The following is a 20,387-nucleotide window of genomic DNA, read 5'->3' as shown; positions in this document are numbered from 1 at the left end:
GACCTCAGTAGGGATAAGCGTGTTGGATAAAGGATGGATGTTTTTGATGGTGAAAGCAAAAGCAAACGAACAGGCAGAGCCGAGTTGGCTGAGACCAAAATGGGAGTTTCCTGAGGAAGCAAAATATAAGTTTGGGTTTGGCTCCATTAGGTTGGTTTGTTTTTATTTTCATTTATTTGGCTACAAAGACCAAGTGTCCCCAATTTATGGGTTTCAAATAGGCATTACATGTGATTTCTGGGTTTCACTTGAGCTTTAGATGTAAATAATAAAGATAAAGTATTGTCATGAGAAGTTTTTGAGCTGCACTTGAGTTTTGCCTGGGAATCACATGTAATCTGGGGGTTCCACATGATCACCTGGTAGTTGGGATTACATGTAAACTGTGGGTTTTACATAGGTTACATTCTCAAAATTCCCATGGGTATCAATTGATTATATTGTAACGTGGATCAAATTCATTTTTTAAATTTCATCACGTGTGATCCCTTGGATCACATAATTAAAATGTGATTTTTGCACATGTGAAACGCATGTGCATTTTGGCGGTGAGAAAACAGTCTAAATGTCAATCTATGACATTTAGACTTTTATCGCTTCCTTTTAAGAAGCAAAAGTTCAGATCATGACAAGTTACAGCCGTGTAAGACACATGCTAATGTTAATCAGCAGCTTTCACTGTGAAAAACACATTTTTAAATTGTTTGCAAGCGCTTAGACGTCACACGATGCAGAGCCAAAATCTATTATCCTGTAAAGGTTAAGTCAAGTCGGTGGATCGTCTTCAGAGGCTTAGCATTTCCTCTAAATGTCACACTTCTCTAAAAGACGAAATGAGGCAGTTAATGACTAAGAAACAGTGATCTTTCACTGTACAAATCTAAATGTGTCCCCGGTGTTTTCGGTGTTTATCACTGGTACTTTATTCAACATGCACCTACTTTTCAAAACAGAGGCTTCTGTCTATGCTCCGGTGTTCCTCTGATTGTTAGTATGTCTCCTCCTCACTCTGTCAGTTTGAAAACACACATGTACGTCTTCATGTAGTGTGTGTGTCTCTCTCTCTCTCTGTTACACAAGCACTTTCGCTGGATTCACACAGACTGGCATTCATAACAGCAGCAAGCCAAAAGGAAGCAGATGATTGGCTTTGAGGGGAGCTGCTGGCAACAATTAACAAGAGGGGAAGAAGAGAGTGAAGAGGAGCGATGGGAGGAGGGTAAAACGGAGGGAGGGAGAGAGTGACTGTGATGCCAAACGAGCTGTCCTCTCTAACGTCTCAGTCTGAGAGCGCCGGAGCACAGAGCACTGCGTTCCCACCACCTTTTCAGTCATCCGTTCATTCAGGGATGCAGCGTCTGTGGTGAGCGGCACCAACTGCAGCTATACGTGTGTGAAGTGACCCCTAATAAGATCCTCCGTGTGGCAGAGACAGCAGAAGTAGTAGAAGAAGAAGAAGAAGAAGAACAAGGGAGGGGGGGATGTGATTGCTCAGCTGTTTCAGTCTGCAATTAAGGTCGGTAACCGTTATTTTGTCTTTAACTCTTAAAGGGCAGGTGTGCTTTCCACCTGTTTTCATGTGTTTTGTTTAATATCAGAAAGAGTTTGATTAAAATGGAAAAACCTTTGAACTTATAAAATCACGACAAGAGCAGAGGAGACGAAGATTAAAATATGTACGAAGTAGAGATCTTGCTTTCTTTCCTATTAAGTAAAATGGCTGTGATGAGGCTCTGTCTCAATGCAGATCTTCATATTGACTCTGCTTAGTGGATGGGAAATCTCAGTATTTTAATTTTACTTTGACTTTCTTTTATTTATTTATTTAAATTTTTTTTTGCTGCCAGTTTATCAAGTGAAAACTCTTCGTATCTCAAACTACCGACACAAATTAGGGTTCAGCTGAAGTGGGGCATCGTTTAAAGTCTTAAAGAGATCAGCCTGGCAAACAAACCCTTACAGTGGTGAACGCAGAACCAATGAAGTCTAAGCAAATCGTTACACTTTAAAAAAAAAACTCTGAAAAATGTATAGTGAAAACTTGTATATTACCAACTGTTATAGACCATAAAAACATTATACTACTATAGAAAATACATTGAATTACCCATAACTCAAAACACAATAATTTCACGCGATTTTTACAGTTATGAAATTTATAAAACAGAAATTTAATGTAAAAAATCTTCCATAGAAAACCACTTTAATATTGCTAGCAATTAGTTACCCTAAAATGAACTGTGTTAATTGACTGAAGTTACAGATTTTTCTGATGTTTACATTTAAATCTGTGGCGTAAAATCGTAAACCAGACTGCAAAAATCATTTTGACAGAGACAAGAATATTGGTATGATATGATGGTCTAATATAATTTTCCTACATGTTCCATAGAAGTAGACAAGAAGAAAGAAACAGTTCGTATAGAACTGTTCAGTATTGAGCAAAAAATATGCTGGATTCACTAATCACAAACACTATATCTCCCAACGTTTGAAATTTCTTGGCTTTTGGAAAAACACAAACAGGAAATGTTCACAGATTCGTACTTTAATGATAATTTAAAAAAAACTATAGGTTTATTTATCCATTCTTTAAAATGTGTTCATCAAATCCCATTAAGTTGTTCCCAGTTTCCACAAACTTTAATGAATTGTATTGAGATTATGTGGCAGAAAAATAGAAATGTTTTACAAAATCTTTTTTACAAAAAAAAGAAAATATACTCATCCCCCTTTAGTTTGATATCCATAAAAAGACCTTGCTCTGCCAGTTGAAGTCAGAAGTCAAACTAAAAAGTAACAAGTTGAACATCAATGTATGAAAATTCACAGCCAGTCTAGCTTGAGCTATTCTGCATTGATGTCCAACTTGTTAGTCTCTAGATGTGTACAATTGGTGGAAGACTTGGAGCTGCTGTGGCAGCGAAATAGGTAAAAACTAAACCACATCATTCTTTTTAACCAATAAATAATAAAAAGTCACCATTTTAACCTGAGATCTAGGAGAAAGCTCTGTACTCAGCTACAGCTTTGTTTCATGGGTCTTTGGGTATCTCTTCCATTTTTCTCTCTGCATTAGTTTGTGTCTAATCTATATGAGAAGCTTCAGCTGAATTAACATTAGCTCAGATGAGTAAGTCATGACCCTTTGAACTACTAATGGTGGTTTTTCTGTGTTTCATATCTGTGTGCCCTGCTGCCTGTTTGATGTACAGTATGAAAAGTGCCTTTAAATCAGATTGCTTGTGGGAGATTTGGAACCCTGTAAAGCTGGTTGAGGTTCTGACGCTGGAAGCAGAGGGGGAACGCTTCATAAGCAGCTCAATAGACAGAGCGGATCCCAGCCAAAGCAACATCATAAGAGGCAGGATGCTGACTCTTCCTACAGTGCTCTACAATGTTTTCTTCTCATGTTTATGAGGAGAAAGAAATGTATACTAGGGGGGCACCGATTTATCGGCCAGCCGATTTATCGGTGCCGATTTCCTTAATTTTGGGAGACTGGTGATCGGCCAATTTTTACACGTGAATCAGATCTTACCCACTGATGTTATCAACCTCGGCAAAGGTCTAAAAATCAACCACTGTGCTTTTCTTTTAACCTGTGAGAGAGGTTTGACTGACAAACCGGCCGATCAGGTCATGTCTGCACATTTAGAGTTAACACTAGTCACCCCATTGTTGCCAATTCAGCAACTTTCTTGATATATTGAGCAACATTTCAGACAAAAAAAATGGTATCGGCCAAAATCAGAATCAGCAAGTTAGATCGGCGGTCAGCCAGAAAACAGCAATCGGTGCAGCCCTAATGTATAGCAAGGCACCTCCAGTACCATAAGAATTTATCCCCACATAATACTATGAATTTAATGTCAAAATCAAAACATCAGACCCCAGCTAGAAGACATTTGAGAATAGACTCATCTGTGTGTCAGGGCATCTCAAAACTTTGGGAATGCCAATGAACCACAGTGAGAATCATTATCCACAAATGGAGAGAACATGGAACGAGTCACAAAAGAACACAAGACAACATCTAAAGTGCTGCAATCAACACTTACCTCAGTTAATGTCAGTGATTCAGCAACAAAGAAAAAGACTGGGGAACATGGCCTTCACGGGCGAATTTCAAGGCAAAAGCTAAAACTAAACTAGTTTAAGTTAATAATTCAATAGACTAACCACTCTAAGAAGTCCTGATGTTTTTCACACTGATATAAAAACAATGATAGTCATTTTTCATGACAATGCTGTCTGACGTTTATGCCAATTGTACAAAAATTTCAGATGAACTTTGACAGCAATGTTCAGTTTGTGCTTCTGGCACACACTTTCAAAAGAACAAATTGTGTAAGCAGTCCTCAAATGTAAGTCATTTTTCTCAAACCAAGAGCGACCACGTTTGTCACTTTATGTGCAGTATAGTCATTATGAGTTTCCTGAGCTCTCCACAGCTTATGTTTTAACAATCTCTAGACTGCTTGAAAATACCTTGTGGATTTTTACTGCAACTGCAGCATCTGGTTAAAATAATTACCTCCTATGGCATATTGGTGTAAAAACTCTAATTAGTTCTTTATCTGACTTCGGATCAGAAGATTGAGGGTTCAAGTCCCTTTGTGGTTGCTACCACGAAGGGACTTGCCAAATTCAATAATGTCAGTGAAGTAGGAGATACCTTTGTCTAATTTGTAAACTAAGAAGATGTGATCCTTCATTAACACATGATGTCTGACTTTATTCATGCAAGAATAGACACCTCAGGAAGCAGATTTTCAGGTGTGAAAGACTTTCATATTATGAAACATGAGGGATTTCGACTGTCACTTTGGGTTAAACTGTTTTAATAAATGAAATCATCGTCGGTGTATTTACTCAGGCTTTTTTTTTGTCTGATATTGAAATTTGCTTGAGTGTATGATCTGAAACACTCAAAAAGAGGTAGAAATTAGCACCCACCTAAAAGTAAAAGTATGAAGTGGCGTGTAAATCGGAACAACGCACCCGCTACAGTGGCGAGTTGACAATTTGAACAGAAAAAAAAGCTGCATTCAGTTTTAACTTCTGTCTGGAAGCAACAAAAAAATATATTTAAATATAATTTTATCGACCGCGACAGCCCATTGGTTGCTTTTATTGACGGACATTGGGCTTACCCAATGAAATCCCTCAATTCTCCTTGGCCCGCCCCTCCCCTCTGAGGTTATAAATAGCGCCATTTCAGCGGATACGAGGCGGGACGGGTTAGAAAAACTACAACAAATGCTAAAAAGCGCATAAGCCCATTCAGAAAAATGTGTCAAACTAACCGATATGTCAATTATTACACAAACTTTACCTGCTGGAGAAGACTCAGTATCGGAGAAGGAGGGAGAATTCAGGGGACTCATTTTTGTCGGAGGAGGATGATGAGAGAGAGACCAGGGAGGAAGTTTTCAGGTTAGCTGAAAATGTTCACGAAGAAAGAGCGTTTCATGCAGACAGGGAGGAGGGCAGATGTCTGTGTGTGTGTGTGTGTGTGTGTGTGTGTGTGTGCGTGTGTGTGTGTGTGTGTGTGTGTGTGTGTGTGTGAGAGAGAGAGAGTCCAGGAGGGGGAAGCCACACTAAGCTAGCAGGCACTCAGAAAAACACAGAAATAATGTGAATAATTATGAATTTCAATAGAAAACGTCATAAGTAAGGGAAAACAAACAGAACAGTCAGAAAACAGCTATTGATACCGTTTAAAAATATTTTATAAATGACAAGATACATCTTTAATAAATGCTATCAGGGGGAGCTGTAGCCAAAATATTTGAATGTTCAATATAGGAAATGATTGCAAGAGTGCTGCAGTTGTGTAGTTAAAGTTTGCTGTTAGTAATTACTTAAAGTGAACATATAGCACTACATCTCTGTTAAGGTGTCCATGCTTTATGTTAAATTAATCTGTATGCATACATATGTATGGTAAACTTACTGTTAGTAAATCGGTTTTCATAGAGCAAAGAATAAATCATATATTTTACATAATTTTCTTGTACTGGTGGGGTTTGTAGTCAAAAGAAAAAAATCAGTGGCTGGTGAAATGTCTGAGTGGCTAGCCTATGTTCTGTGGCTATGTGGTTTACTCACTACGGCGGGAGGAAGGGGCCATTTCTGTGTTCTCAAAAGCTCTCCCATTGCCAGTTCTCATGGCAGTAAAGCTCTGTGCACAGATTTATATTTACTGTAGCACCCAATATATAGGGAAGTAACAGTATTTTCCAGCAGCTTCACAGAAACTAATATAATTTTTCAACACGTATCTACTGAGAGCCAATGTACAGCTGTGGTCACATTTATGGGGAGCCCTGAATTATGAATTGAGACTTTAAATGTTTTCTGAAACAAATTCAAATAAACAACCATTAAGAAGAACATCTTATGTTTAAAAAAACCCTAAATCCTAGCTCTTTCTCCAGCAATCCACTACTTTATAAGTTTATTATTATTATTTAGAGTCCACAAGAGCTATTTTTGCCTGGATGCTGACAATGTGAGGAGACTCAGCAGGGGTTCTCTCAGAACTGCTGTTTTCTGACGTCAGCTTGGGATATAAGAGCCTTCGGACCAAAGGGAACAGAAATAGAAATGCCAGCAGATTTATTCTCTTGCTTAACTAAAATGAGCCTTTCTAAAGGAGCTTGTACTACTTGGAACTTATTGCTCTACTTTTAAAGTTTCACATTCATCCCCAGAGTCCAACAAGACCAGTAAACAAGTCATAATGTATGCAAGTTGAGTGAGATTTTATAATCAGGGATGGGAAACTCGCAGTAGTGTTAAATAATGAAATCTGCTCTCGCTCTGTGGTTCTGATTTAGTCAATGTTATGCATACACATGCCTCTTGACACGCACTCCGATGGTGCCGTGATGTGGCTCTGATTGTCTGAAGATGGAGGATGAAAATGCTGCACAGTTCTTTCAATCGGTTAAATTGCTCAAGTTGCATCAACATTAACCGTTAAGTTCAAAACATTTAATTTTAAATGTTTATAATAGCATTGACAAAGTCACATGGACTCATTTAGCAAGTCTGAACAAATATTTGGCTTGTTAGCTCAAAATAAAATTCAAACTTTTTAACTAATTTCTAACTTAAGTCAGCTCTGTAATGTTTTTTTTTACTGTATGATTTTTTTTCTTAGAACTCTAAAATTTCCATTCCTTTTTTATAAATTATGTTTGAGTCTGCATGAGAAAGCTTTATGGACATTGTTTTATTCAAGTCAGGAAAATGTCCAATTATGCATGGATGGATGGATGGATGGATGGATGGATGGATGGATGGATGATGGATGGATGGATGGATGGATGGATGGATGGATGGATGGATGGATGGATGGATGGATGGATGCCTTTGAGGCACAATAAAACACCACTTGAAATCATGAGATGCTAGTCCTTATATTGACTTGTTTTTTTCTCACTAAGTTAATTACAGTTATATCTATGTGTAAAATCTACTTTTTTTTTAGCTCTACATTGTGTAATGTTATTCCCTCGGTAGCTATAGAAACATGATGTAAATGTTTTATAAGTAATGCGCACTTTCTAAACTGTCCTCCTATGACTTCTTTTTCTCCTGTCAGGCAGTCTGATGGTTTGACAGTTCAACTTGAAGGTTTGATGCAGCAGGGTTGTTTTTTTTGTTTGTTTGTTTTTTTACACATTACCAAATGTTTAGTGGGATTCTCAGCAGCGGAATAAGATCCTTAATACTTTTACCTCTCATTGTAAACATCCACAATATGTGGAGCAGCAGAACTTCATATTTACAGGACCTTGCATTTTAGCCAAAACGGTCATATGATGATTATGTATGGATTAGACTGTGTGCAGACGATAGCTCTCCAGGTTAAACTGGATAATCAGTTGAATTTAATTTCATCACTGCCCTGGTTTTAAATACATACACATAAAAATTGACAACATCTGCACAAGCCTTAGAACACTGTTTTTAATTAATTAAAACCGATCAGTGTGGAATCCTTTGGGTGAGCTATGAACCCGGGTAAGCCCAGTCAGTCAATGCTGAGCGATCAGATAAAATTCTTTCTTTACTTTCAAACCCATTTTTATCCTGAAAGAAAAAAAACAAAACATTTGTGTTGCTGTAACATTTTTTATGTGATTTATTCTATTGTTCCGATTTCTGTGGCCATGTCTGCCCCTTCCACCTAACCCCATGCCAGCTTTGACAATGCCTGCCTTTGTTTCTGCAGTGAGAAGCAGCATTCTTTCATTGGGATGACCTCCTCTGTTTCTACAGTGGCCGGCACCGAGGACGCGACCCTGGACCCGATGGCTGAATAGCCCCCACTGGAAGTCTCCAAAGAGGAATTGAGAGATTGCTCTGTTTATGTGTTTACTACTGTATGGCACAACACTGTAGTCGAAAATGTCCTCGCACCCTGAAGGGATTAGCCTCAGTGGATCCTCGTTCGTAAGTATCCGTCTTTTATGTCTACCTGTTTTAATTGTGATATTCATTGATATCGGTATGTGTTGCGTATCTCAAGTTAGCAAAGCACATAAAAATTGGAGCATTGTAAGGCTCAAAATATTTTCAATATTGTCACTCAACTAACTGGTATCTGGAACTTTGCGTTATTTCTTTGTCAAGTTAATTGTTGCTTTGACATCAACTTCTAGGTTAGTCTCTGGATTTCTGTTCAGTTACAGTTTATGAAAAACAGGTTTTGGGATTTATCTGACTGTCATCTAGGTGTGCTGTTAAACAACAAAAGGATGTTCTTTCCCATTGTCTCCGTTCCAATCAGCCTGCTTTCACTTGAGATAAAACAGAAAGCTCGGAGCTCCGTCTGACCTAGATTTCTGCTTTGCTTCTTCAAAAAAATCGCTCCTTCCCTGTAGTTTATTCCTTGTAGCTAAAAGATGTTGGTGGCCTTCAGAATTTGATTCACAATGTTGCCCTTTAAAGTGACCCCATCACACTCCTAGAACTATGAAGGAAGTACTTCACATTACAGCATATTCATCTGGATTCATAAAGAATGAATAATGTTAAGTCATATCATCAATGTAATGTAACAGGTAATTATTGGGAGTAACGAAATGAAAGGTAATCCACACATTTACAGTCTATGATTGTAACTGCAAAAAAAACCAGACCAAAACATCAGGTTATAGTACAGACTGTTTAAAGGTTTTAAATCTTTATTGTTGTGTCCCCAGAAGATAATTGTCTTGGTGTCTTCATTTAGTATGAATCCAGATTAGTAGGTCCCAGAGGTTGAAGGTAATGGCTTCCCTGAGAGAACAAAAGAACAAAGTGGACTTTAACCTTCTCCAGTTAAAATTATAGTTTAGTTGCCTGTGACTTTTTAAGAACTCCTGCCAAAAATCTAGAAATTTCTGATGAGTTTCTAACAGTATCTCTTCAGAAAGAAAACAAGCCAAATTTGGCTTAGTAAATAAACAGAGAACAACAGTAAAATAAGTAAAAAAATACATATATGTATATACTTCTTATTCCTTGCAGACCATGAGATGAATCAGGGTGACCCTGGAGATGCCGAAGAGACGAGACATTGTTGCCATTGTACTGATTGTGTTGCCTTGGATGCTGCTCATCAGTGTTTGGCACCAAAGCAACATCACATCTGTCCTAACTGCCCAAAAAGGTAAAAAAAAAAAAAAACAACAACAACAAAAAAACAAAATGGGTTGGGAAGAAATGTTTGCATTTTCTAATCTTTCAGGATGCTGACTCATCTGTGTCAGATATAATATCAGATGAAAAGTAAAACATATTGGGTAATTTTGAAAATATGATATATAAAGATACAAACAGTAAGAATTTTGAGGCCAATTTAAAAAATTTGGTTTTCTACAACTCCAACATTCCTCCATCCATTAATTCATTATCCTACAACACGCTTATCCCTTGTGGGATAGCGAATGGTGCTGGTCCCCATCTCCAGCAGTCAAAGGAAAAGAGGTGGAATATAACCGGGAAAAGTTGCCAGTCCATTGCAGGACAAACATAGACAGAGAGGACACAGGACCTGTAACAGTGCAACTAATTCAGCCACTCTGCAGTCACAACCCTGATCGGCTGATACCAGCTTTTGCAGATTCTAATTTATCTTTGATAAAAAGAATTGAAACACATACTTTTTTTTTTTACAGAATTCACATCAGGAGTGGTGGACAGATATTTATATTAGCACCAGAGATTATGTCAAAACCCTATGTGTGTGAGAGGAGTTAGTGGAAAAAGTTTCACTGTAATAAGATCTTCTTATTACAGAAGATCTTTGAAGATAGAGGGTTTACTGCAATAAGTAATTCTTATTGCAATAAGTAATTCTTATTGCAGTAAAAGGTTTAGTTTGCTGTAAATAAAACAGTAATTTGTTTTTAGGATTGGATTGTGAAGTTAGTAAGCTTAAGCTTAAGTAACTGTTACACTGTGGTTGAAATGTTTGGATTACTGCTCAGAATTTGAACATTCCAATCACCACATTTGTTTAGAAAACAGGACCATGTGGCCTAATGGACAAGGCGTCTGACTTCGGATCAGAAGATTGAAGGTTCAAGTCCCTTCATGGTTACTTTCAAAAGACTAACACCACTATCGGATGGGACATGTCCACGTACTTCCGTGCCTGTTTCAATGTTGTTAGGAGTTGTCATTGTAATAACTCAGAAAAACAGACTCAACATATTTCATGTGAGCTTTCATTAATACACTCTCTCTTCCAGTGTTCATGAAAGATTAGCCAACTCATGTACCTCTTCTCTCACTTGTATCTCAAAAATATCCACACTTCTATGCTTAAGCTGCTGTCAGTACCTCTCCAAGGATCCCTGACTTTGCTGCAGTGTCTTAAATGTTTGGAATACTGCTCAGTACTTGAACATTCCACATGGTCCTGTTCAGAAAACAGGACCATGTGACCTAATGGACAAGGCATCTGACTTCAGATCAGAAGATTGAGGGTGCAAGTCCCTTCATGGTTGCTTTTAATAGACCAATGATTCCTGACTTTGTCACAGTGTGTCTTAAATATTTGGATTACTGGTCAGCACTTGAACATTCCAATCACCACATTTGTTTAGAAAACAGCACCATATGGCCTAATGTACAAGGCGTCTGCCTTCGGATCAGAAATTGAGTTTTTGAGTCCCTTCATGGTTGCTTTTAATAGAACAAGGATTCTTGACTTTGTCACAATGCATCTTAAATGTTTGCAATGTTTAAGTTAATGGCAGTACCTCAAAGGATTCTTGAGTTGGTCACCGTATGGCTTAAATGTTTGTAAAACTTCTCAGGACTTGGTCGTTCCAATCACTACAACCATGTGGCCTAGTGGACAAGGTGTCTGAGTTTGGATCAAAAGACTGATGGTTACACTCACTTCATGGTTGCTTTTAAAAAAACTAACCAAGAAAAAGAAGCTCAGCACATTTCATGTGAGCTTAGATCAATACCCTCTCTCTTCCAGTGTTGATGAAAAACTAGTGAACTTGGAAATCCCTTTTCTGACTTGTATCTCAAAAATATCCACACCTCAATGCTTAAACTTGTGTCAGTACCTCTCCAAGTATCACTGATTTTGCCGCATTGTCTTGTTTGGAATACTGCTCAGGACTTGAACATTCCAATCACCACATTTGTTTGGAAAACAGGACCATGTGGCCTAATGGACAAGGCGTCTGACTTCGGATCAGAAGATTGAGGGTTCAAGTCCCTTCGTGGTTGCTTTTAAGAGATCATGGATTCCTGACTTTGTCGCATTCTATCTCGTTTGCAATACTGCTCAGAATTTGAACATTCCAATCACCACATTTGTTTAGAAATCAAGACCATGTGGCCTAATGGACAAGGCGTCTGACTTCGGATCAGAAGATTGAGGGTTCAAGTCCCTTCATGGTTGCTTTTAATAGACCAATGATTCCTGACTTTGTCACAGTGACAAAGTCAGGAATCATTAATGTTTGGATTACTGCTCAGCAATTGAACATTCCAATCAACACATTTGTTTGGAAAACAGGACCATGTGGCCTAATGGACAAGGCGTCTGACTTCGGATCAGAAGATTGAGGGTTCAAGTCCCTTCATGGTTGCTTTTAATAGACCAATGATTCCTGACTTTGTCACAGTGACAAAGTCAGGAATCATTAATGTTTGGATTACTGCTCAGCAATTGAACATTCCAATCAACACATTTGTTTGGAAAACAGGACCATGTGGCCTAATGGACAAGGCGTCTGAGTTTGGCTCAGAAGATTGAGGGTGAGTCTCACTTCATGGTTGCTTTTAAAATATTAACCCTAGTATTTGTTGCGGTATATATATCATCTATATCATGTTTGGATTACTGCTCAGCAATTGAACATTCCAATCACCACATTTTCTTGGAAAACAGGACCATGTGGCCTAATGGACAAGGCGTCTGACTTCAGATCAGAAGATTGAGGGTTCGAGTCCCTTCGTGGTTGCTTTTAGGAGATCAAGGATTCCTGACTTTGTTGCATTCTATCTCAAATGTTTGCAATACTGCTCAGAATTTATTTGAACATTCCAATCACCACATTTGTTTAGAAATCAGGACCATCAGGACCATCAGGACAAGGCGTCTGACTTCGGATCAGAAGATTGAGGGTTCAAGTCCCTTCGTGGTTGCTTTTAAGAGATCAAGTATTCCTGACTTTGTCGCATTCTCTCAAATGTTTGCAATACTGCTCAGAATTTGAACATTCCAATCACCACATTTGTGTAGAAAACAGGACCATGTGGCCTAATGGACAAGGTGTCTGACTTCGGATCAGAAGATTGAGGGTTCAAGTCCTTTCATGGTTGCTTTTAAGAGATCAAGGATTCCTGACTTTGTTGTATTCTATCTCAAATGTTTGCAATACTGCTCAGAATTTGAACATTCCAATCACCACATTTGTTTAGAAATCAGGACCATGTGGCCTAATGGACAAGGCATCTGACTTCGGATCAGAAGACTGAGGGTTCGAGTCCCTTCGTGGTTGCTTTTAAGAGATCAAGGATTCCTGACTTTGTCGCATTCTATCTTGTTTGCAATACTGCTCAGAATTTGAACATTCCAATCATCACATTTGTTTAGAAATCAGGACCATGTGGCCTAATGGACAAGGCGTCTGACTTCGGATCAGAAGATTGAGGGTTCGAGTCCCTTCGTGGTTGCTTTTAAGAGATCAAGGATTCCTGACTTTGTCGCATTCTATCTTGTTTGCAATACTGCTCAGAATTTGAACATTCCAATCATCACATTTGTTTAGAAATCAGGACCATGTGGCCTAATGGACAAGGCGTCTGACTTCGGATCAGAAGATTGAGGGTTCGAGTCCCTTCGTGGTTGCTTTTAAGAGATCAAGGATTCCTGACTTTGTTGCATTCTATCTCAAATGTTTGCAATACTGCTCAGAATTTGAACATTCCAATCACCACATTTGTTTAGAAATCAGGATCATGTGGCCTAATGGACAAGGCGTCTGACTTCGGATCAGAAGATTGAGGGTTCGAGTCCCTTCGTGGTTGCTTTTAAGAGATCAAGGATTCCTGACTTTGTCGCATTCTATCTTGTTTGCAATACTGCTCAGAATTTGAACATTCCAATCATCACATTTGTTTAGAAATCAGGACCATGTGGCCTAATGGACAAGGCGTCTGACTTCGGATCAGAAGATTGAGGGTTCGAGTCCCTTCGTGGTTGCTTTTAAGAGATCAAGGATTCCTGACTTTGTTGCATTCTATCTCAAATGTTTGCAATACTGCTCAGAATTTGAACATTCCAATCACCACATTTGTTTAGAAATCAGGACCATGTGGCCTAATGGACAAGGCGTCTGACTTCAGATCAGAAGACTGAGGGTTCGAGTCCCTTCGTGGTTGCTTTTAAGAGATCAAGGATTCCTGACTTTGTCGCATTCTATTTTGTTTGCAATACTGCTCAGAATTTGAACATTCCAATCACCACATTTGTTTAGAAATCAGGACCATGTGGCCTAATGGACAAGGCGTCTGACTTCGGATCAGAAGACTGAGGGTTCGAGTCCCTTTGTGGTTGCTTTTAAGAGATCAAGGATTCCTGACTTTGTTGCATTCTATCTCAAATGTTTGCAATACTGCTCAGAATTTGAACATTCCAATCACCACATTTGTTTAGAAATCAGGACCATGTGGCCTAATGGACAAGGCGTCTGACTTCGGATCAGAAGACTGAGGGTTCGAGTCCCTTCGTGGTTGCTTTTAAGAGATCAAGGATTCCTGACTTTGTCGCATTCTATCTCATGTTTGCAATACTGCTCAGAATTTGAACATTCCAATCACCACATTTGTTTAGAAATCAGGACCATGTGGCCTAATGGACAAGGCATCTGACTTCAGATCAGAAGATTGAGGGTTCAAGTCCCTTCAAGGTTGCTTTTAATAGACCAATGATTCCTGACTTTGTCACAGTGTAATCCTGTTCATATTTCAGTGCTGTTTGGCAAGTAGGAGTTTCTGTTGCATTAACCAAGTTATAAACACTAAATAAATTACATGTAAATCTTACTCATGTTTACTATAAATATTCTCATTGTTGAGTAAATAATTCTGGTGCAACTGTATTGCAATGGCAATAACCAAGAAAAAGAAACTCAACAAATTTCATGTGAGCTTTCATCAATACCCTGTCTCTTCCAGTGTTCATGAAAGACTAGCCAACTCGCAAATCTCTTTTCTGACTTATATCGAATAAATATCCACACCTCCATGCTTAAGTTGGTGCCAGTACCTCTCCATGTATCCCTGACTTTGCCACAGTCTCTTAAATATTTGGAATACAAGGAATTTAAAATGTAAGGAATCTTAAAAATATCCACACCTCCATATTTAAGCTACTGGCAGTACCTCAAAGGATTCTTGAGTTGGTCACAGTATGGCTTAAATGTTTATAAAACTGCTCAGGACTTGGCCATTCCAATCACCACAACCATGTGGCCTAATGGACAAGGTGTCTGAGTTTGGATCAGAAAACTGAGGGTTAGACTCACTTCATGGTTGCTTTTAAAATACTAACCCCAGTAATGGATGGGGTATCTATATGTAATTCTGTCCATATTTCAGTGCTGTTCAGCAAGTAGGACTTTCTGTTGCATTAACCAAGTTATGAACACTAAATAAATTACATGTAAATCTTACTCATGTTTACTGTAAGTATTCTCATTGTTGAGTAAATAAACTCTGGTGTCAGAAATTACAGTTTATTTTATTTTTTTCCTCTGTAGCTGACACAATTGGTGGCCGCTCAGACTCTCGGGCCTTAAAGGAATCCTCCTCACTGCAGAGCCGTGACATTGTGCATGTGGTGCGCACTGAGTACATTTACAGCCGGCCTCCGCCTTGGTCCCAAAGTCTTCCTACTCTCCACATCATCACTCCCACTTACAGCCGCCCGGTGCAGAAAGCTGAACTGACCCGCCTGGCCAACACTCTTCTCCATGTGTCTAATTTGCACTGGATTGTCGTGGAAGACTCCCAGAGGAGGACCACTCTGGTTAGCCATTTCCTTCAGGAAAAGGGTCTTAACTACACCCACCTCAACATTTTGACACCATTGACTTATAAATCTAGAGGAGACGGGAGGAACCCCAGAGTACCGCGGGGCACCTTGCAGAGGAACCTGGCCCTGCGGTGGCTACGAGAGACCTTCCCCTTAAACTACACCCAGCCTGGAGTTGTTTACTTTGCAGACGATGACAACACATACAGTCTACAGCTGTTTGAAGAGGTGAGGGGATATGTTTTAAAAGTAAAAGTCTTCTCTTTTTGCTCCCTTGTCATCCATTAACATCTTCGTCCTTGAAGCGAAACAGGAGCATTTCTGTCAACTCCAATGAGTAATTTGTATGTCTGTGCTTTCATCTAACAGATGAGGTCGACTAAAAAGGTATCTGTGTGGCCTGTGGCATTTGTGGGTGGCCTACGATACGAGTCACCCAAAATAAATGCCCTAGGCAAGGTGTATGGCTGGAAAACAGTATTTGACCCACACAGGCCTTTCGCTATAGACATGGCTGGGTTTGCAGTAAACTTGGGCCTCATTCTGTCCAAACCTCAGGCTTATTTCAAGCTTCGAGGAGTGAAGGGAGGATATCAGGAGAGCAGCTTACTGAAGGAACTGGTCACTCTGAGTGAGTTGGAGCCTAAAGCCTCAAACTGCACTGAGGTAAGAGAAGTTCTCTCAATAACCTTAATATATTTCTACAACTTGAACTTTTACAAATTTGGCAACATTGCAACTACAAACTACAGTGTAGTTTACTGGGACTTCTTTTGACTGACAAAGCTGCTCTTCACACATATTCATTATCTTACCTCACTGAATATGAGCTGTTTTTCAAAGAACATTTTCAGTGTCGAGATGTGCAAAGGTGGATACTCCCCAAGAAACTGCAGGTTCTTCAAAGTGATGACAACAGTGAGAAGAAGGAAAGGACAGGATGGGGGAGAGCAGGAATACAAATGTACCCTACTCTTCAGATTTTTATTTGCATACAAGACAAAGATTGAGAATCCTCCGTAATGTAGTTCTACATCAGTGTAATGCATTACTTTGTGATTGTCCATCACAAAATATCAATAAAATATGGTAAAGTTTCAAAATGTGAAACTGGGTGATTCAGAAGTCAGATTTGACTGAATCATTAACCCGATGCCACTTCTGGATATTTAATGCACTTCCTCTAAACCAGTGGTCTCAAACTGCAGTCCTCAAGGGCCTGTGTTCTTAGTATTTCATCATTTCGACTGACTTTCTGCTCATCCATGCCTGTCTTCTTACCCACAGGTATTAGTGTGGCACACACGGACGGAGAAGCCTGTACTAGTAAATGAGGGCAAGAAAGGATTTACTGACTCTAATGTAGAGATATGACATTCTTCATCCGACACAGGTAATAGCTGAGCTTTAGAAAGATAAATTAATGCAAATTTGCACTGTGATTAGTTTTGCGAAACGGCCTGAGGGGGAAGAGAGTAGTTCTTACAGGACATGGATGTAATCATCAACATCTCTGTTCTATAAAGACTTGAGAGAAGAAAATACTATTAATGACCTAATTTCTGACAACATAGAGATGATTCATCAATAACAAGCACTTTAACTTGTATTCCTTCATGGTAAAATTATTTTTACACTTTGATGTAAAAATTTGGATGGCCGCATTTTTTTTTAAATGTTGGTTTCTGTTTTTTTTGTTTTTGTTTTTTTAATCCAGAAGATCTGGATTCGGATGGCATGCTGTTTGCTCTCATTTGGGATTCACATGTTGTTATTTTATCCCTTCTGTTTTACTTAAACTTTTCCATATCAAGTATATTTATGAATTATGGAGAAAAGCAGTTGAAAAAAATGCTCCATCTTTGCATATTTAATTAGATTTTGTTTTCATTAAAATTTGTATTTGATTTTATTTCTGTTTACTGGGGCTTTGATCCCAGTTTAATCCAATGAAACAGACAGATTATCACGCTTGAGCAAACAAAGTACCTCCCAGCGACCTCCTGCTGTCAGATATTTACTGGAATCACATACGCAAGAGGCTAGAATATAAAATATGTATCTATTTTCACCCAAGGGGATGCTAAATATTTACATGGGTGGTTCAAATTTAGTCCCATGGCAGCTGAGTATGAGTCTGTCAGTGTTGACTGTAGCATGTTTGTTGAGGATATATTACAGATGTTTTTTTATCAGGCCTTTTGAATAGCATGATAAGCCATTTCTATGACCTGAGACCAGATCATGGATCTGGTCTCAGGTCAGCAGCCCACAGTGTCACCATCTCTCTTTAAAGAAACAAATATCCAAAAATGTGTTTTATTCAAACAATAACTATTGGATAATGACAGCAGATGTTGGTGTTTGTAAGGGGTACTGATCACTTCATCTTATTATTATTTTGTGCAATCACCAAGGATGTTTTCTACCAACTATGTGACATTTTGAGCAAACTGTGGGGACAATCTTTATCTGCTTTGGGGCTTTTTGTTCTTACTTTGCAGACAATTTAATACCCCCTGCTTTAGGGCACCAAAACCAATGATAACCAGTGATTTAAAGTTTCTGTAATCTTATGAAGGAGTAGGGAAATATGGTTGTATAATTTCACTAAATGACATCTGGAAGGGGCTTCCCAGATCTGCTTAGTTTGATCAGAGGTATTAATCTGTTATATTTCATTATGATGAACTCGTCCAAATAAGGAAATGAACCAGAAACAATGGAAAGTGTACCATGAGATATATTTTAAAAATAAAATACAGTTAAATAAAAATAGGTTAAATGTAAACATTTTGATTACTTATCTGCTTATCTGCATGCTTAACAAGAGACATACACTGACCAGCAGTGGTTGAGTAAAAGGTTGCAGTATGGTTGTTTACAGGTATAAAACTGAAGACGGAGGAGGGCAAAATGTAATGTGAGTAAAGAGGAAGGGTAAAAATTGGCAAAGAAGCAAATAGACCTCAAGATGTTATTTGAAGATTGACATCATAATGTTGGATTAATTAAATCAGCCGTTAACAGAAAAATCAAGATGATAATGAAATCGTAAATAACGTTTACTGATACAGAGACAGAACATTTGCGTAGATGACATAGGTAGACCCCCAATGCTCTCCCACTGTATCTTTACCTCCTGTCCTTGTTTCTTTTCCTCGGTCTTAATTAGGTGTATACCTGTTGTTTCAGGAAAGGAAGCTTCGCTGGGATCTGTCTGGGCTCAAACCACCCTCAGAGCTCCGGTGGCCAAAAACATAACCATAGCTGCACTTAAGCTCTGCTGCATAAATGGAGGCACCGAGCCATGTGCATGTACTGAACTCAACATATCAAAGCACAACTGCACAGGAACTTTGTGGCCTGTTCTGCTGGGCAGAACTGAGTCGACAGAGGAAGGAGTTGCCAAATGGAACCGGCACAGTAGGAGCTGAAACAAAGGAGGTTACCGGACTTAAACTCCAGAAAGAGATGAACCAGCGTGTAATAAAGAAGCCTCTCAGCACAGACGCCACCAGCCAAGCATCCAATCAGCACTTAATAGGGCTCTTTTGTTCTGAGGTCAGTGGGCTGTCGGGCACAGGGCTGCACATGAAAAAAGTCCTTGTTTGAAGTAACACAGCATTGACTGGCAGATAGCACTGAGCTCCCCCCAGCTCCCACCCTGTATTAGTACTGTACAACACTAGCCTATTTAGATAGCACCCTAAACCCCTCACTAATTGGGAGTTGTATTTCTGCTCAGCACACATTCACTTAACCAGCTGACACACACACACATCCACACGCACGTGCACCGATTTATTATCGCCAAACACAAACAACCTTTCACATTCGTGTATTATCAGCACTTCCTGTTGTGCTGCAAGGACTGCTGAGCTGTTCTCCTATTAAAGAGATGATTCTGTTTCGTTAACAATCTCTGCACTTTGCAGGTTCGCTATTTGCTAATTTAAACGACAATTTCTTTGTAAATTCTGTTTGCTGATTATTTATTATGAACATGTGGGAAAACTGTGGAATATAGAGCCATGACACCAAGTAGCAGAAGTGAAAACTCTTATTAAATGTTTTGATTCTTCCCAGCATGGCTTGCAAGTTGTGATTTCATACACCACCAACCTGCGGCACAACCTCTTTAGCATGTCAACACTGTCTGGTTCTGGCTTTGAAGAGTTTGCGCAGTTCTCAGCGTGCCCTGTAGGAGGCACCATTGCAGTTCACATGGACATAAATGTATGATGTTTTAGTGATGTCTGGGTAACGTGAGAAAGCCATTTACTTCTGTCCCATAAAGCTAGTTTTTTGGTTTACAGACGTGTTTGTATTTATTTAATTCTCTTGTCGTTTCACTCATGCAGCAAAAAGCCAATCTGTCAACCTAAACCTGGGTTTTTCTTGGGGGCTTTTCCAAGGCGCCTGATAAAGAAAAGGCTTTCTTTAAACACATTTTAAGCACAGCTGTAAGTTAAATGCAGGTTATTGGGTTCAATAAAGCACACAAATCTGACAATAAAACTAGGTTCCATATCTAGATTTGGATATTGTAAAACCCCGCAATGGGATGCCATTGAATAAAATGTCCCCCACCAGACCTGAGAGAGCAAAAATGAAAAGTGACTCATCAAGTAGCCTCTGACAATGGGAGTAATTTCATTGCAGGTAAAGCAAAGAATCTGCAGGCATTGCTGCTGGTCACCTTTATATTTTTTGTCAAGGTCTTTTCCTTGGTGAGCTCGTCCACAGTTTTCAACCAGGAAGCTCAAAGTCCGCTCTTCCAAACATTGTCACCTTACTGTAGCAACCCTGTGAT

At 39.1% G+C, this 20,387-nt stretch overlaps 1 protein-coding gene and 11 non-coding genes across 13 annotated transcripts; all 12 read left to right on the top strand.

Annotated features, from left to right (window-relative positions):
• The first annotated feature begins 1,202 nt into the window (after positions 1-1,202).
• b3gat1b (beta-1,3-glucuronyltransferase 1 (glucuronosyltransferase P) b) lies at positions 1,203-19,887 on the top strand. Of its 2 annotated transcripts, XM_015001117.2 has the most exons (7): positions 1,203-1,516; positions 8,296-8,469; positions 9,529-9,670; positions 15,297-15,799; positions 15,941-16,237; positions 16,859-16,964; positions 18,767-19,887. In XM_015001117.2, exons 3-6 carry the CDS (start codon positions 9,559-9,561, stop codon positions 16,943-16,945), a joined length of 999 nt encoding a protein of 332 aa, XP_014856603.1. In that variant the 5' UTR covers positions 1,203-1,516; positions 8,296-8,469; positions 9,529-9,558; the 3' UTR covers positions 16,946-16,964; positions 18,767-19,887. The 2 variants fall into 2 exon arrangements, with proteins under 2 accessions (XP_014856603.1, XP_014856604.1); XM_015001118.2 differs by lacking the exons at positions 1,203-1,516; positions 8,296-8,469 and having other exon boundaries at positions 8,951-9,670.
• Positions 10,531-10,603, top strand: trnar-ucg (transfer RNA arginine (anticodon UCG)). Its single transcript has one exon. It is a non-coding gene; the product is annotated as a tRNA-Arg (tRNA).
• Positions 11,682-11,754, top strand: trnar-ucg (transfer RNA arginine (anticodon UCG)). The gene has a single exon. It is a non-coding gene; the product is annotated as a tRNA-Arg (tRNA).
• Positions 11,857-11,929, top strand: trnar-ucg (transfer RNA arginine (anticodon UCG)). Its single transcript has one exon. It is a non-coding gene; the product is annotated as a tRNA-Arg (tRNA).
• On the top strand, positions 12,047-12,119 carry trnar-ucg (transfer RNA arginine (anticodon UCG)). Its single transcript has one exon. It is a non-coding gene; the product is annotated as a tRNA-Arg (tRNA).
• On the top strand, positions 12,962-13,034 carry trnar-ucg (transfer RNA arginine (anticodon UCG)). Its single transcript has one exon. It is a non-coding gene; the product is annotated as a tRNA-Arg (tRNA).
• On the top strand, positions 13,137-13,209 carry trnar-ucg (transfer RNA arginine (anticodon UCG)). The gene has a single exon. It is a non-coding gene; the product is annotated as a tRNA-Arg (tRNA).
• On the top strand, positions 13,312-13,384 carry trnar-ucg (transfer RNA arginine (anticodon UCG)). The gene has a single exon. It is a non-coding gene; the product is annotated as a tRNA-Arg (tRNA).
• Positions 13,491-13,563, top strand: trnar-ucg (transfer RNA arginine (anticodon UCG)). Its single transcript has one exon. It is a non-coding gene; the product is annotated as a tRNA-Arg (tRNA).
• Positions 13,666-13,738, top strand: trnar-ucg (transfer RNA arginine (anticodon UCG)). The gene has a single exon. It is a non-coding gene; the product is annotated as a tRNA-Arg (tRNA).
• On the top strand, positions 14,020-14,092 carry trnar-ucg (transfer RNA arginine (anticodon UCG)). Its single transcript has one exon. It is a non-coding gene; the product is annotated as a tRNA-Arg (tRNA).
• trnar-ucg (transfer RNA arginine (anticodon UCG)) lies at positions 14,199-14,271 on the top strand. Its single transcript has one exon. It is a non-coding gene; the product is annotated as a tRNA-Arg (tRNA).
• Positions 19,888-20,387: the final 500 nt, after the last annotated feature.

This window comes from Poecilia mexicana, unplaced genomic scaffold (genome assembly GCF_051168715.1).
Source record: "Poecilia mexicana isolate PSO_F unplaced genomic scaffold, ASM5116871v1 scaffold_14, whole genome shotgun sequence".
Classification (NCBI taxonomy): domain Eukaryota; kingdom Metazoa; phylum Chordata; class Actinopteri; order Cyprinodontiformes; family Poeciliidae; genus Poecilia; species Poecilia mexicana.
This window is presented reverse-complemented; position numbering and strand designations above follow the sequence as displayed.